General features: G+C 40.5%; 2 protein-coding genes across 2 annotated transcripts; both read right to left on the reverse strand.

Annotated features, from left to right (window-relative positions):
• Positions 1-1,748: 1,748 nt before the first annotated feature.
• LOC307196233 (uncharacterized protein C2orf74) lies at positions 1,749-3,749 on the reverse strand (the record flags this gene model as incomplete). Its single annotated transcript, XM_079941008.1, is given in 5 exon segments — positions 1,749-1,922; positions 2,740-2,896; positions 3,308-3,421; positions 3,654-3,661; positions 3,663-3,749. Coding segments are annotated over 5 exon segments (540 nt in total).
• An 8,832-nt stretch (positions 3,750-12,581) lies between these two features.
• On the reverse strand, positions 12,582-12,852 carry LOC307196443 (cytochrome c oxidase assembly protein COX14-like; the record flags this gene model as incomplete). The annotated part of the gene is made up of 1 exon (XM_079941360.1): positions 12,582-12,852. The coding sequence occupies exon 1, from the start codon at positions 12,816-12,818 to the stop codon at positions 12,582-12,584; it is 237 nt and encodes a 78-aa protein (XP_079797486.1). The 5' UTR covers positions 12,819-12,852.
• Between the last annotated feature and the right edge of the window lie 2,504 nt (positions 12,853-15,356).

The following is a 15,356-nucleotide window of genomic DNA, read 5'->3' on the forward strand; positions in this document are numbered from 1 at the left end:
ATACATGTACCTCAATGTTCATTGCAGCACTATTTACAATAGCCAGGTCATGGAAGCAACCTAAATGCCCATCGACAGATGAATGGATATAGAAGATGTGGCACATATATACAATGGAATATTACTCAGCCATAAAACGGAACAAAATTGGGTCATTTGTAGAGATGGGAATGGATCTAGAAACTGTCATACAGAGTGAAGTCAGAAAGAGAAAAACAAATATCGTATATTAACGCATATATGTGGAACCTAGAAAAATGGTACAGATGAACCGGTTTGCAGGGCAGAAATGGAGACACAGATGTAGAGAACAAACGTATGGACACAAAGTAGGGAAAGCGGGGGGTGGGGGTGGGGGTGGGATGAATTGGGAGGTTGGGATTGACATGTATACACTGATGTATATAAAATTGATGACTAATAAGAACCTGCTGTATAAAAAATAAATAAAATTCAAAAAACATTTCTGTGTAGTTTACAATTAAAAATTTTTTAAAAATTTAATGTGACCATCAAGTGAAAGATCAATATTTTTAAGTGCCTGTAGACAACTCCCAGGCTCTGAATGAATATTTCTGTAGACCCTCCCCCAGCGAACACTGCTCTACTCCATTCTCCACCCTACACCTCTAGTCTGGGATCCTCAGGGTTACCTTCCTCTGACCCCTCACTACACTTTGTTGTTACCTTTCAACTCTCCTCAATGCCAGCCTGGCTCCAGCTAACTGGTGCCCACCAAACTCAATACACCTTCTCACCTCTTTGCCTTGGCTTGTGCCTGTCGCCATTGGAAATACACTCTTCCCTCTGCTTGTATTAGACAATCTTTCCATTCCGTTAAGTCCCTTCTCCTCCCCACAGTGGAATGGTCCCAGACCACAGGGACTTCTCCCCATCAAAGGGTGTCAGTACTCCCCATTTAGCATTAATCACACATTCTAAATTATTTTATCACTTATTCTCCCAATCACTCAATAAATATTTATTAAGTGTATGCCGTATACGTGACAATGCGCTAGGCCCCTGAATCAAATGCTGTGTTTTCTGCTTTTTACCTCTCTCATAGCCCCTTACGTATCTTACAGATGTTTACTGCAATGGTTTGGATGATGTTGTACTGGTCTGTACTGTCATATTCCACATATGAAAAGGAAATTTTAAACTACTGAAATCAAGAATAGTATAATCTCAGGATTTGCCTAAGTAACAGGATATTCTGTCGGTTGATGGTAGTTGTTTTGGTATCGATCTTAAAAAGCAGTTGTCAGGACAAAAAAGGTTTCAGGACTGAATTCAAAGGGAATTATATAGTAGGAGACGCTACATGAAAGTTTCCATGATGATAGCAGTAATGTTATTTGGTCATAAATGTCTGTGATCAAAGCATCAAGAACCTGTGCTGTTTCCAAAGTCCCCCCTGAATATTATTTACCTAAAAGACATCTGCACAAACACAAATAACTTTATTCACATGTTAGAACAGTGTTTGAGTAGACAAAGTTTTAAGGACACAATACAATCAATTTCTTGAGCTCAGATTTGAGTTTTTAAAAAAATCTGTATTCAAGCTCTGGGTATTCTACTTATAGAATTTTGCACATACTCCACCTCTTTTGCACAAAGGTGAAATACTATCTGTATTTACTTAATTCCCCATTATTTTGCTGTTTCAACATGATTTTGCACCCCCAGCCATTTCATTGTTAGTCTAAGGTTGCATCTCTTTCACTCTCAGCCTTTTTTGTGCTTCATTTTCTCTCTTTATGTAATCGAGTATAGCTTCGAGCTATAGGATTGTCCTTTCCAAGGTCCACAACAATTACCTCCCTAGAAAATGTCACTCCTTTTAAAGGTCTTTTATGGTTATCAACAACTGAAGGACTTCCAGTGACAGGTATGGGTGGTTTTTGCAAATAGTCATTCTGTAAGAGAATGGAACAAATAGTACAAATGATCAATTTATGAATGCAAGAGCCCTGCTTTTAAAAATATAGGTTATATGTACCTTGTTAGTGAGAAACAGAAAAAGGATTTCTAAATGATATAGGAGAGCAGTAGTAATCCATCATGATCTAATTTTCATATTTCTATGGTTATAAAAGCACACGTTGCTATATTCAAATAGCCGTTGGTGACATGTGTTATTCTCTCTACAAAGCAGTCAAACCCAAGAGCCATCTGGACCATCATTCTGTCTCCAACTGGCCACGGGTCTTATGTTGGGAGGGCACGTGAGTTGTTCTTATTAGGGAGCCCCAAACATGGAGCTCAAGAAGGCCCTGGCAATGTTTACAGGCTGTTGTAGAAGGAGCCTGGAAGTAGAACAGGCATTTGGGGTCTGGTCCTGAGCTCAGCCATGGTGGAGAAGTGACTTTGAACAATGCATCTTATTTTCTCATTTGTAACATGAGAGCGTTGGATCCCCAAATGATCTCCAAGGCCTCTTCCAGCTCTAACATCTTAGGATTCTGAGTAAAGCAAAATGAAGGGGAATTATTAAGAAAACCACAAATGTAAGAATGAAGATGGAACAAGTGTCCAGGCATGGCATGTGTAACTGACTTAACAAAATGAAGCAATAAGCTAAGAAGAATGCTTTAGATGACTGTGAACATTGCACTCCTTCCAGATATAAACCTAAGTTACAGACAAGACCATCCTTCATTATACCTAGCCAAGGAATTTACCTCTTCTTCAATCAAACTCTAAATGCCCCTTAAGAGTAGAAAAGCCCATCACCTCTTGACCATTTTCTCCAGCATTCTCAGCCCTTTGCTTCTCTTTTATTTTGTCCTCCTCTTCATCTTTCACATCCTCTCCATTTCCTAAGGGTGTGGCCACCACTGCTTTACTCTGTCTCTGGACAAGAATGCCAGGCCTCGTGGGTACAAGAGTCGTAGAAAATCAATCAGCAAGGTTCTTGTTTGTTTGTTTTTTTTTAATTAATTTATTTTTATTTTTGGCTGTGTTGGGTCTTCGTTTCTGTGCGAGGGCTTTCTCTAGTTGTGGCAAGTGGGGGCCACTCTTCATCGCGGTGCGCGGGCCTCTCCCTGTCGTGGCCTCTCCCGTTGCGGAGCACAGGCTCCAGACACGCAGGATCAGTAGTTGTGGCTCACGGGCCTAGCTGCTCCGCGGCATGTGGGATCTTCCCAGACCAGGGCTCGAACCCGTGTCCCCTGCATTAGCAGGCAGATTCTCAACCACTGAGCCACCAGGGAAGCCCGAAGGTTTTTGAAATTCATACATCTTAGCCACCATTATCACACACAAAAATGGCGTTCTACCACAGTCCAAGATGCAGACCTACTTTTCTTTGTCTCCTGAATTGTTCATCTCTGTATTAGCAGCTGTACAATCTTCACCTCCATTAGCATCTATACAAGGACCTTTTTCTGTCTCTTCATCTGTCCTGCTTTGGGAACTGAAATCAAAAATGAAAAAATTTGGAAAAGAAAGAATGGTCTTGATGTTAAGGCTTGGAAAGGAACTTCACTTTTAAACAGGAAATTAGCATTTCTAAAACCCTGAAATAGGAAAAACAGATAGCTACAGCCTTATTATTTGCTGCATTTTAAATTGTTTTATATTATTTCTAGATACATTTACTAGTGTGACTTTAAATCTGATCCCAATTTATCAGCATGGATTTATACCATTTATATTAAAAAAACCACCAATAAAAAGAAGATGCAACTGAGGCAAATTAGAAGGATGACGAAGAAAGTGAATGCTGTGGTTTCAAAGCTCATAGGGTTAGCTAGAAGACTCATCCACTCTCACAGTCACAGATCATCCAGATATACTTTTCCAGCTCAGTTTGAATGTAGTTCTCTTGTTCTTTAAATTTTCTGGAAACAGAAGAATAAAAGGGTGCTTTCATTGTTGTTCTTTGGATCCGCTTCATCAGATATGCTCTGCTTGCTTTGGTGGCGTGGACTCACACGGGTTAATTTCTCTCCACAAACGTGGTAGGGGCTGAGGTGGCTAGAGGGGAGACTGAGCTGGGGCACGTGGGGCTCAGCCCACCTCCCTTCACCCCAAAACTATCAGAATTCAGACGACAGAGGAATTGGAGCAGCTGGAGCCGAGCCCAGCTCCCCATTCTTCCTTCTGCAGTGACATCATAGAATCATGGAACCGTTGAGTTAGAGGGATCAGAGCACCAGGCCAACCCCACCCATCACCTGAAGTCAGAAGAATCACAAAACTCCCCCCTGGGCGGCAGTCTATCTGTCCTCCCTCTGAGAGGTCCGGAGTGGCTTTGGATAAGGATTTTCTTCCTACACTCGAAATACCATCTCTCCTTTCTTAACCTGAGCATATGTTACTGTTTCTTTCACAGACCATGAACAATCAGTCCACTTCCTTCTTATATAATTCCTCTCCACAGCCCTGTGGTCAGTAATCGACTTACTTCACAATGGTGTTCTCTCCAGGCTAACTAGCCCACGTCCTTCAGATCCCACATCATCGAACGTAATTCCTGGACATACAAAAAAGGTGGCAGCTCTGGAGGCCAGAGCTGAAGAAGCAGGAGTAGAATAAGATGATCAGAGTAAAGATGACCCCCCACCTGACCTAACTTCAGGTGAGTAAGTGATGCCCATGACAAGGACGGGGAGAGTAGTGCTAGGATTTTCTGAGAACAGGAGGATATAAGGAGGATGGCAGCTGCTGCCAACCATGTCTGAAAAAGTCCGAAGGTGAGCCCTGGGGGTTTTTGGGCTGCAGTGGCACTGGCTCTTCTCTAGAGGGGCAGGGACATTGATTTCTTTATCTTTGATTTCTCCACCAAGTCAGAACCTGCAAATTCCATAAATGTTGAATGAATGCGTGTGTGCGGGTGTGTGTGTGTGTGTGTGTGTGTGTGTGTGTGTGTGTGTGTGTGTGTGTGTGTGTGTGTGTATAGAGTTTGTTGGAGGGCTCAGGCCAAAGCTGATTTTGCAGAATATGTGAACATATGAATGTGAATTTTTGCAGAATTTTTGGAGGCTTCCTCCAGCTAAAGCTCCCAGTTGAAGACTCAGAGCCTGTCTCACCCTCCTCACACTACGCTGCTGCCAGACTGAGATTTTAAGAGCCCAAATCTTCTCATGTCTCATGTATTCTAGTAACGCACAATGGTAATATTTTATATCTACCTACTGGTGGTTACACAGGTCCAGATATACATAAAAACCCATCAAACTGTGTGCTTAAGATTAGTGCACTTCGTGTGCACTATGGTGTGGATAGTATACCTGAATAAAAAGGTATAATTTTTCATCCCTGTGCCTACATTTGAGTGTGTGTGGTGCAAAGAGTAATGCGGGACTAGAGGGCACTCTTGCTGGTTGGCTCTGTCTCCAAGATTGTTTGCTGCACATAACACATATTCTGAGACCAGGGACCTTTGGCAAGAATACAGTAGTAGCAAAAAGTAAGGGCTGGTAAGACTGCATCATTAGGGCTTTCTTTCACTGAATGTGGCTTGCGCACAGATATCCTAAATTGTTAGTTAACATAATTCTGAATATGTATAGTTAATATAATTAGAGTATAGTTAATACAAATTCTGAAAACTGGAAGGTTATCAAACTTTGGTCTCTAAATCACATTTTAAATGCATTGGACTGTAAACTTTGTGATGCCATGGAATCTTACTCAGAGACAGGTCTGCAGAACCTAACACAGTGTGCCTTACACACAGAAGGCATGTGCTCAAAGGTTATTTGTAGTGGAACATTACTACCAATTCTACAGAAATAAAAAATACTCTAAGAGAGTGTTATGAACAATTGTATGCTAACAAACTGAATAACCTAGATGAAATGGAAAACTTCCTAGAAACAAAAAACCTACCAAGGCTGAGTCAGGAAGAAATAGAAAATCTGAATAGAACTATAATAAGCAGGCTGAATCAACAAACAAACAACCTCCCAACAAAGAAAAGTCCTGGACCAGATGGTTTCACTGAGGAATACTATCAAACAATTAAAGAAGAACAAACATCAATGTTTCTCAAACTAATCCAAAAAACTTGAAGAAAAAGGAATACTTCCTAACTCATTCTATAAGGCCAGCATTACCTTGATACCAAAGCCAGGCAAAGATACCACCAAAAAAAAAAAAAAAGCCTAAAGACCAATATCTCTCATGAATATTGAAGCAAAAATCCCCAACAAAGTAATAGCAAACTGAATTTAGCAGCAGAATATTAAAAGGATTATACACCATGACCAAGTGGGACTTATTCTTAGAATGCAAAGATAGTTCAACATACAAAAATCAATATAATACACCACATTAATACACTTCATTAATGGAATGAAGGGGAGGAAATGATCATCTCGATGAAGGAAAGGCATTCACCAAAATTTACCATCCTTTCATGATAAAACACTCAACAAAGTAGGAATAGAAGGAAACGACTCCAACATAGTAAAGGCCATATATAGAAACCCCACAGCTAATATCATACCCAATGGTGAGAAAATATTTGCAAATCATATATTTGATAACAGATTAATATCTAGAATATATACAGAACTCCTATAACTCAACAACAACAACAAAATCCAATTCATATATGGGCAAAGAACTTGATTAGATGTTTCTCCAAAGAAGATATACTAATGGTCAACAAGTACATGAAAAGATGCAACATCACTAATCATTAAGGAGCTAATCAAAATCACAATGAGATATCATCTCACACCCCATTAAAAGGCTATTATTAAAAAACAAAGAAAAAACGAAACCAAGGGCTGGTAAGGATGTGGAGAAATTGGAACTCTTGTGCATTGCTGTTGCAAATGTGACATGGTGCAGTCACCATGGAAAACAGTATGTCAGTTCTTCAAAAAATTAAACACAGAATTCCATATGATCCAGCAATTCTACTTCTGAGTATATACACAAATGAAGTAAAAGCAGGGACTCCAATGGTACACCCACATTCATAGCAGGATTATTCACTATACCCAAAAGGTAGAAACAACTAAAGTATGCATCGACAGGTAAATGGATAAACAAAATGTGGCATACACATACAATGGAATGCTGTACAGCCTTAAAAAGGAATGAAATTTTGGTATGCTACACGTGGATGAACAGGTGAAGGCATTATGCTAAGTGAAGTAAGCCAGATACAAAAGGACACATATTGCATGAGTCCACTTATATCACATTCCTAGTATAGTCAAATTCATAGATACAGAAAATAGAGTAGTGGTTACCAGGTGCTGGGGCGAGGGGGAAATGGTGAGTTATTGTTTAATGGATATAGAGTTTCAGTCTGGGATGGTGAAAGAGTTCTGGAGACGGATGGTGGTGATGGTTACACAGCAATGTGAATGTACTTAATGCCACTGAACTGTACACTGAAAAATGGTTAAAATGGTGAATTTTGTGTTGCATATATTTTATCACAATTTTAAAAAATTATTTGTGCAAAAAAGGAAGGGTAACTCATCTGTAAAGTGGCCTGGTATAAGGCAGGCACAGGAGAAACAAGACACCCAGCACATAGAGATCTTGTTTCAACCTCCATCCATTTGCTCAGTTTGTTTCCCCACTGTAATTGTCCTCCCCCTACCTCGGCCCTTTACGTGTCCCCACCTCTAAATCCTCCAAGACTTGGTTCTTGGACCCCTCTTCCACGATGTCATCACCACCCACTGGCCTTCCTTCCTTCTTGCTTTCGCTCAGTGACACACCATGTCACCTGCCTGCATCCCAAACCCTTGTCCCGTTCAGCTCCAGCCACAGACATGCCTCCCCCTCCTGCCTTCAGTCTCCTTTGGGGCGGTGGCCAGAGGATATGGACTCCTGGCAACAGGGTCCACAGCAATTTGTGCTCCAGATGGGTCCAGGGTGCATGTAAATCCCCAGCCACCTCCCTAAGGCCTTGATCCATGTGATCTGGTGAGCTCCTCTGACAAAGTATGATCCCTGAATTGCAGGATCAAGATGAGGACATTCAGAGCACCCACAAGTCACAGCTGCCTGAACTTGGAAATCAGGAATGAGCACAGGACTCAGGCCTGGCTGATCAGAACAGTCTACAGTTCAAGGCTCAACATGTGACCTAACCAGCTCGGTTAGTCTCAATGTCAAGACATTTGCAGAACCTATCAGCACAGAAGAGAATAGGGCTGAGAGAGGTGTATGGAGAGAGACAAATTGTACATGACTCTGCTTGATCTAATCATGCTTGAAGCCTTGATTTTCAGTGTGGACTGGAAGTGGGGCTTTCAGTTATATGAGCCAATGCTAATATAACATTTTGGCTTAAGCTGGTTTGAGTGGGGTTTATGTCTCTTGCAATCCAAGATTCATGACCAAAATACAATGTAACCAGCATCATACTGCCTCCCTTTCTGAGCCCTCGATTCCTAACCTGAGATTCCTTGATTCCTCACACAAGAGCAACTGAGCCCATCAACCATGTCCTGACTTTGCTGAACATCAGATATGTTCCCTCTAGCCTCCAAGGACAAGTGGAATAAAATGAGTACCTTTTCTCTTTCATCAGATTAGTGCAGCCTTTTTCCCTACCACAGCTAGTGGGGCTGCTTGGAGGTCTTATTTTAGATTTTGGAAAGCTAAGTGGAAGTTACTGAAACTCACCAACATCGAGCTATGACATTTAACAGGGCACTTGGATTGACACAGTTTTTTCCTTCTACCTTAATGGCCAAAACCTGTCACTTCTTACTAGAGGAAGGAAGAAAAAAATGATATTAAACATCAAGGTAAATGGCTAGTATGTCAGTACATATAATGTCCACACAAGAGAAACGTTCTGTTGAGAAACCTTCATTATTTATGATTTACAGTTAACCTTTTCACACAGAAACTGTTGAAAACTTCAGAAAGTCACTGCAGCTTGATAAGGTTTTTAGGCAATCCATTCATCACCCCGTTGTTTCTCACGGAACAAGTAACACTGAGCTAGACAACAGGAAACGCTGCCCTTGGCAGAGGTGATGACACCAAGACAACACTTCTCTCATTAAGGAGACAGGCACCAATTCCAAAATGCCAGTTAAGCAGAAGAGCCTACAAATTCACTGTAAAGATTTAGCAACACTTTATAGCTAATATCTATCCATCTGGAATTGAAATGTCTTTGAGGGAGAGTATGTCAGAAGCAGTGTACTATTAATATTACATTATAACCACCAACATCGCGTAAATACATTCCCGGCTTCAACCACGATAGCCACAACACCCGTGCATACACCCATCCTAGGCCACATTTTACAAGTACCTCTGTCTTGCAGGCTTCGTGAGGATGGAAGAATATAGAGTTGAGGATTCAGCCACCACCGAGCCATCATCCCTGTGGGTCCTATTCTACCCTTCTGGTTTGTGAAGGGTATAGCTCAGCTGCAGGCAGAGGAGAATGTTCTTGCCTCATATTTGAGCATCTTCTGCCTTGCCCCATGCTACACGGTCAGTGAGGATCAAATTCCACCGACTTTGAAAACCAGATCGGTTTTGATTCTACACTCCTGAGATGTCTGAGAAGAGTGTTAAAGCTGACCTGATTTCATCAGTTCCTGGGAGCCTTCCTGACCTCAGGAATCCAACCCAGGGAAGAGGCAATACGACATTCTTTCCTACCCCAGGGTTTGGAATAGGCTGCTTTTGCACTGAAATTGTTCTCAGGCCCCTTTCCCATTTCCCATCCCTGCAAAAACCCAGCACCTGTAACAAGTAGTGAGAGCCATAACCAAGGGGCACATGGGAGACTTCCTTTGGTGTTTTAGTTTGGGAGCTCGAGGCTTAGAGGTTGATGGCAGTGGTTTTGTTTTGTTTTCTACTTTTCTATTCATTTTGTTCAATCTGTAAGCTTTTTGCTTTTATTTCCTTCTAAACATAATTTTCTCTAATTCATTTGTACTGTTATGATTTTTTATATCTTATTTTAATGTCTTAGTTTTTAGTTTTGATCAACCCTTTGATCTCAACATTTCTGAAAAGGCTATTAAGGAATTATCTAGGGCAGAGCTTCACTAACTCGCTATGGTGAAGGAGCAGGTTTTTTTGTTTGTTTGTTTGTTTGTTTGTTTGCAGTACGCGGGCCTCTCACTATTGTGGCCTCTCCCGTTGCGGAGCACAGGCTCCGGACGCGCAGGCTCAGTGGCCATGGCTCGCAGGCCTAGCCGCTCCGCGGCATGTGGGATCCTCCCGGACCGGGGCAAGAATCCACGTCTCCTGCATCGGTAGGCAGACTCTCAACCACTGCGCCACCAGGGAAGCCCCCAGATTTTTATTTTTAATCTCAGTCCACAGAGGACCAATATTTTAGTAAAACAAAACTAAAGCAATGATACACTTGGATATCACAGCAATGTAAAATAGTTATTTAAAGTTTCTAGGTATTTACTCTCAATTTCTGCATTTAGTTGCAGACCAGTGACAATTGGGACCAGCACCAGTTCACAGGTCACATTCAGAGTAGCACTGGTTACCAATTCCCTCATTTATTTGTTTTAAGTGGCATTTTTCATTGTAGAAAATTTGGAAAATGAAGAAAAAAGAAAACAAAATCTCTCATGATTCCACCACCTAGAGAGAAAAACTGTTGAAATATACTGATATTTTATACTATATATACTGATATATGTACATACGTATGTGTGTGTGTGTGTATATATATATAGACATATATACAGTGGTTGCACAGCCATCATCACAATCTAAATTTAAAGCATTTTTATCACCTCTACAAGAAACCCTCTACCATTAGCAGTCACTCCCTACTCCCCACTCCCTAGTCCCTGGGAACCACTAATCTAATTTCTGCCTCTATAGATGTGCCTTTTCTTGACATTTTGTATAAATGGAATCATACAATATGTGTTTTTTTGTGTTTAGCTACTCTCAACTTAGCATAATGTTTTTTTGTTTTCTTGTTTTTTTTAACATCTTTATTGGAGTATAATTGCTTTACAATGATGTGTTAGTTTCTGCTTTATAACAAAGTGAATCAGTTATACATATACATATATCCCCATATCTCTTCCCTCTTGCGTCTCCCTCCCTCCCACCCTCCCTATCCCACCCCTCTAGGTGGTCACAAAGCACCAAGCTGATCTCTGTGTTATGCGGCTGCTTCCCACTAGCTATCTATTTTATATTTGGTAGTGTATATATGTCCATGCCACTCTCTCACTTTCTCCCAGCTTACCCTTCCCCCTCCCTGTATCCTCAAGTCCATGCTCTAGTAGGTCTGTGTCTTTATTCCCGTCTTGCCCCTAGGTTCTTCATGACCACTTTTTTTTTTTTTAGATTCCATATATATAGCATAATGTTTTTAAGATTCATCCATGTTGTGGCATGTAACAGTATTTCATTCCTTTTTATTGCTGAATAACATTATATTTTATGAATATATCAAATTTTGTTTATCCATTCATCAGTTGATGGACATTTGCATTGTTTCCACTCTGGCTATTATGAATAATGCTGCTATGAACATTCATGTATAAGTTTTTGCATAGACATATGTTTTCATTTCTCTTGGGTAAATACCTAGGTGTGAAATTGCAGAGTCATATGGTAACTCTGTGTTTAGCATTTTGAGAAAACACATATCTATTTTATAATTTAAAAAATTGGAACCAGTGTATATACACTTTGTTAAACTTAATATCATTTTTATTATGAACATTTTGCAATGCTTTCAATAATCTTCAAAAAGATGACTTTTAATACTTATACATTTTTCCTTTTTATATAAGCATTGCAATTATTTTCTTATTGTTGGACAACCTACTGCTTTTATACATAGCATTGATGGGCATATTTGTACATAAATATGTGAGCACAACTCTGATACTATTAAATTTTTACTTTTATTAAATATTAATCTTTTCATTTATTTTCAAAAGCTTATTGGCTTCTGGCTCTTTTATTTTAAATCTCATCCATTTTGTGTCATTGCTTTTTGGCTCCAAATATCTCACATATTGATTCATTATTTTTAACTTCTATTTATTCCTCCCCCCCCCTTTTTTTTTTTAACCTTATTTCTACTTTCTTAGATTTAATCTCCTCTCAACCTTTGTTAAGGCAAAAGTAATATTCTGCTTTAGGTTTAGAAACTGTTAAAAAACACTTTGATTTCATTATAATTTGTCTCATTAACTTATACAAAGGGGGATAACAAAAGGGGATAATAAATCACAATCATCTGAAGAACCCAACACTTATTCTTGCTTTTTTTTTGCTTTGGGGAAGAAAAAAATTAGAAAAAAAAAATGCATTGATGATATGACTTGAATTTTAAGAAACATATTTCATAAATAAGCACTATTTCCCATAAATGCACTCTTTCTGATTCGAAGCAATTTTCTTTTTTTTTTTTGGCAAAATATTTAATGTCTGTAAGTGTGCCTCACCCTCCTATTTCTGTTATGATTCGATAGCCTCTCCAAACTGGCTGTACCAGAAAAAACATGGGCACATTTTCCCAGCAGGATTCGAAAACCATTAAAGCCCTGGTCCTCTTGACTCAGAAATGACTACAGGTGAGGTCCTTCCACAGCATGCCTCAGGCGTCTCTGCTCAAGGAAAAAAGCCCCCCATTTCTACAAGACTCCCGAGGTGTTCTGTTCTTCTGCAGCTTGGCACTGGGAGCTGGGCGGCTGGAAATAGTGGTAGGCTCGGGCACTGCAGAGGTAGTCCCCATACACAGTGAGAAGCATCATGGAGGAGGAGAAGGTCTTGTAGCCAATGTTAGCTAGTTTCTTGGCAGTTGGCATGTTGTCCCCCTCTAGGATTCGGCTCCCAATGCGAGCTAGGGCCCCGTGGGCCAGACGTAGCATAACCCCCCACAGCAAGGCTGGAGCCTGCAGTGGCTGCCCAGAGCAATTTTATTAAGTCTAGAAGTTAGTCTCTCTTGTAGATGTCAGTCTTTCTTGATCACGAGCCTTTATTACACTATTTGAATTAAAAGAAACCCCAGATTCACAAATCTGCCATTTGAGCAATTTAGTTTTTTAGAAACTTGCTTAAACTTCATTAATCAAACACTTTCAACTTTTCTGTTGCCTTTTCAATCTCAAGGTAAAAATGATCATAGTACATCACTGATTACCTAATACTTCCTCTCTGTATAAGATTTTGGTTACTGCTGGGTAAAAAAGGAGAAAGAAAACAACTTTGTTTTAGTCGACTTTATTTTTTAGAACATTTTAAAATTTACAGAAAAATTGAGAAGATAGTACAGAGAGTTCTCATGTACCTCATACCCAGTTTCCCCTATTATTAACATATTACATTAGTGCGGTACATTTGTTATAATTAATGAACCAACATCAACACATTATTAATAACTATAGTCCATAGTTGTTTCATTTCCTTAGTTTTTGTCTAATGTCTTTTTCTGGTCCAGGATGCTACATTATAATTAGTTGTCATGTCTCCTTAGACTCCTCTCTGCTATTAAAGTTTCTCAGACCTTCCTTGTTTCTGACGACCTTGACTGTTTTGAGGACAACAGGTCAGATACATTGTAGGATGACCCACTACTGGAATTTGAACATATATTTTTTTAACTCCAAATTTTCTCTGAAGTAAGAAGAGAAAATTTTAAATTCTTCTTAATTTTATTTTTGGATGCATTGGGTCTTCGTTGCTGTGCGCAGGCTTTCTATAGTTGCAGCGAGTGGGGGGCTACTCTTCGTTGCGGTGCGCGGGCTTCTCATTGCGGTGGCTTATCTTGTTGCTGAGCATGGGCTCTAGGTGCTCAGGCTTCAGTAGTTGTGGCTCGCAGGCTCTGGAGCACAGGCTCAGTGGTTGTGGCGCACGGGCTTAGTTGCTCCTCAGCATGTGGGATTTTCCTGGACCAGGGATCAAACCCGTGTCCCCTGCATTGGCAGGCGGATTCTTAACTACTGCACCACCAGGGAATCCCAACACATTCCTTTTTAAAAAATTTATTTATTTTATTTATTTACTTTCGGCTGCATTGGGTCTGTTGCTGCATGCGGGCTTTCTCTAGTTATGGCGAGCGGGGCCTACTCTTCATTGCGGTGTGTGGGCTTCTCATTGCGGTGGCTTCTCTTGTTGCAGATCACGGGCTCTAGGCACGTGGACTTCAGTAGTTGTGGCTCGCGGGCTCTAGAGCGCAGGCTCAGTAGTTGTGGCACACAGGCTTCGTTGCTCCGCAGCATGTGGGATCTTCCCGGGCCAGGGATCAAACCCGTGTCTCCTGCACTGGTAGGTGGATTCTTAACCACTGTGCCACCAGGGAAGCCCCCAAAACACTTATTCTTAATCCAACATCTTCTATCCTTCTATTGTTGATTTACTCAAACATTTTAAATTGTCTTCTTCCTCTTTGTCTACATTTATATTTTTCCTTTATTTACATAGAAGTTTTGAGAAAGTTTTAAGAAAACAGCCCACTCTATGGCAGGGGGTTAGTGGCACCCCCATCCTGCACATCCTAATGCATTCTCTACACCCGATCATTCTACTTCTAGCCTTAGCACCTAATCACCCAAAGGCCTCACTTCCTAATAACCTTGGGGGTTAGAATTTCAACATGAATTCTGGTGGGACACAAACATTCAGACCATAGCATCAGCCAACACCAAGTGGAACAGATCCCAACCACCCAGTTGATCTAAGCCAACCCATGGAATTATAAGAGGTAAAAAAATCCCAAACCCCATTTCCTAACACATCAAAATTACAGGCTTTATTCTACATCTGAGTAGACCTCAAACTCCTTTCAAGATTTGTCTTGGGAGCAAGGGCAGAGGGGTCTCTTGACACTCAGGGAAGATAAAACGTCTGATGTTCAGCAGGGGTGGGGAAGGTGGACCTTATTAAAAGTAATCAAAATTCAAAGAGACTATTTGAAAAGAGGATTCTGATCAAATACATTTGAAAAGAGGTCTAATAAATATTTGAAAAGAAGGGGAGTCATGGCGTTTCTCAAGAAAAACAAAGGAAAGTATGCCATTGAAGATCTGTAAAGGGATCATGATGTTTGTTCGAGGGGGTAATACACTAAGACTAATTTTTGTTCAAGTTTTAATTAACTATGTGACAAGAGAAGTTGCTGGGAGTTTTGGGGTTTTTTGTTTGTTTTTGGCAAATAGATTAGGCTAATTTCCCCATCTTTATAATTTATCACTTTCACACTGGTTATTTCTACTTGGTGGAACCAACTGTGAAACTATCTTGTACTTTTTTCTCACTCTATCTGGCTCCGTCCTCAGTGTCCCTTTTGCTATGGGCCCCTTCAAGTTCATTGTATCACTGTCAGTAGGGGAGAGGGTTGTTTAGGAGACTGAGACCTGTTTGCTCTCTAGGGCACACATGCTCTAAAGATGTCTACAGTTGGGTATTGG

Source organism: Stenella coeruleoalba (genome assembly GCF_951394435.1).
Source record: "Stenella coeruleoalba genome assembly, chromosome: 13".
NCBI classification, from domain to species: domain Eukaryota; kingdom Metazoa; phylum Chordata; class Mammalia; order Artiodactyla; family Delphinidae; genus Stenella; species Stenella coeruleoalba.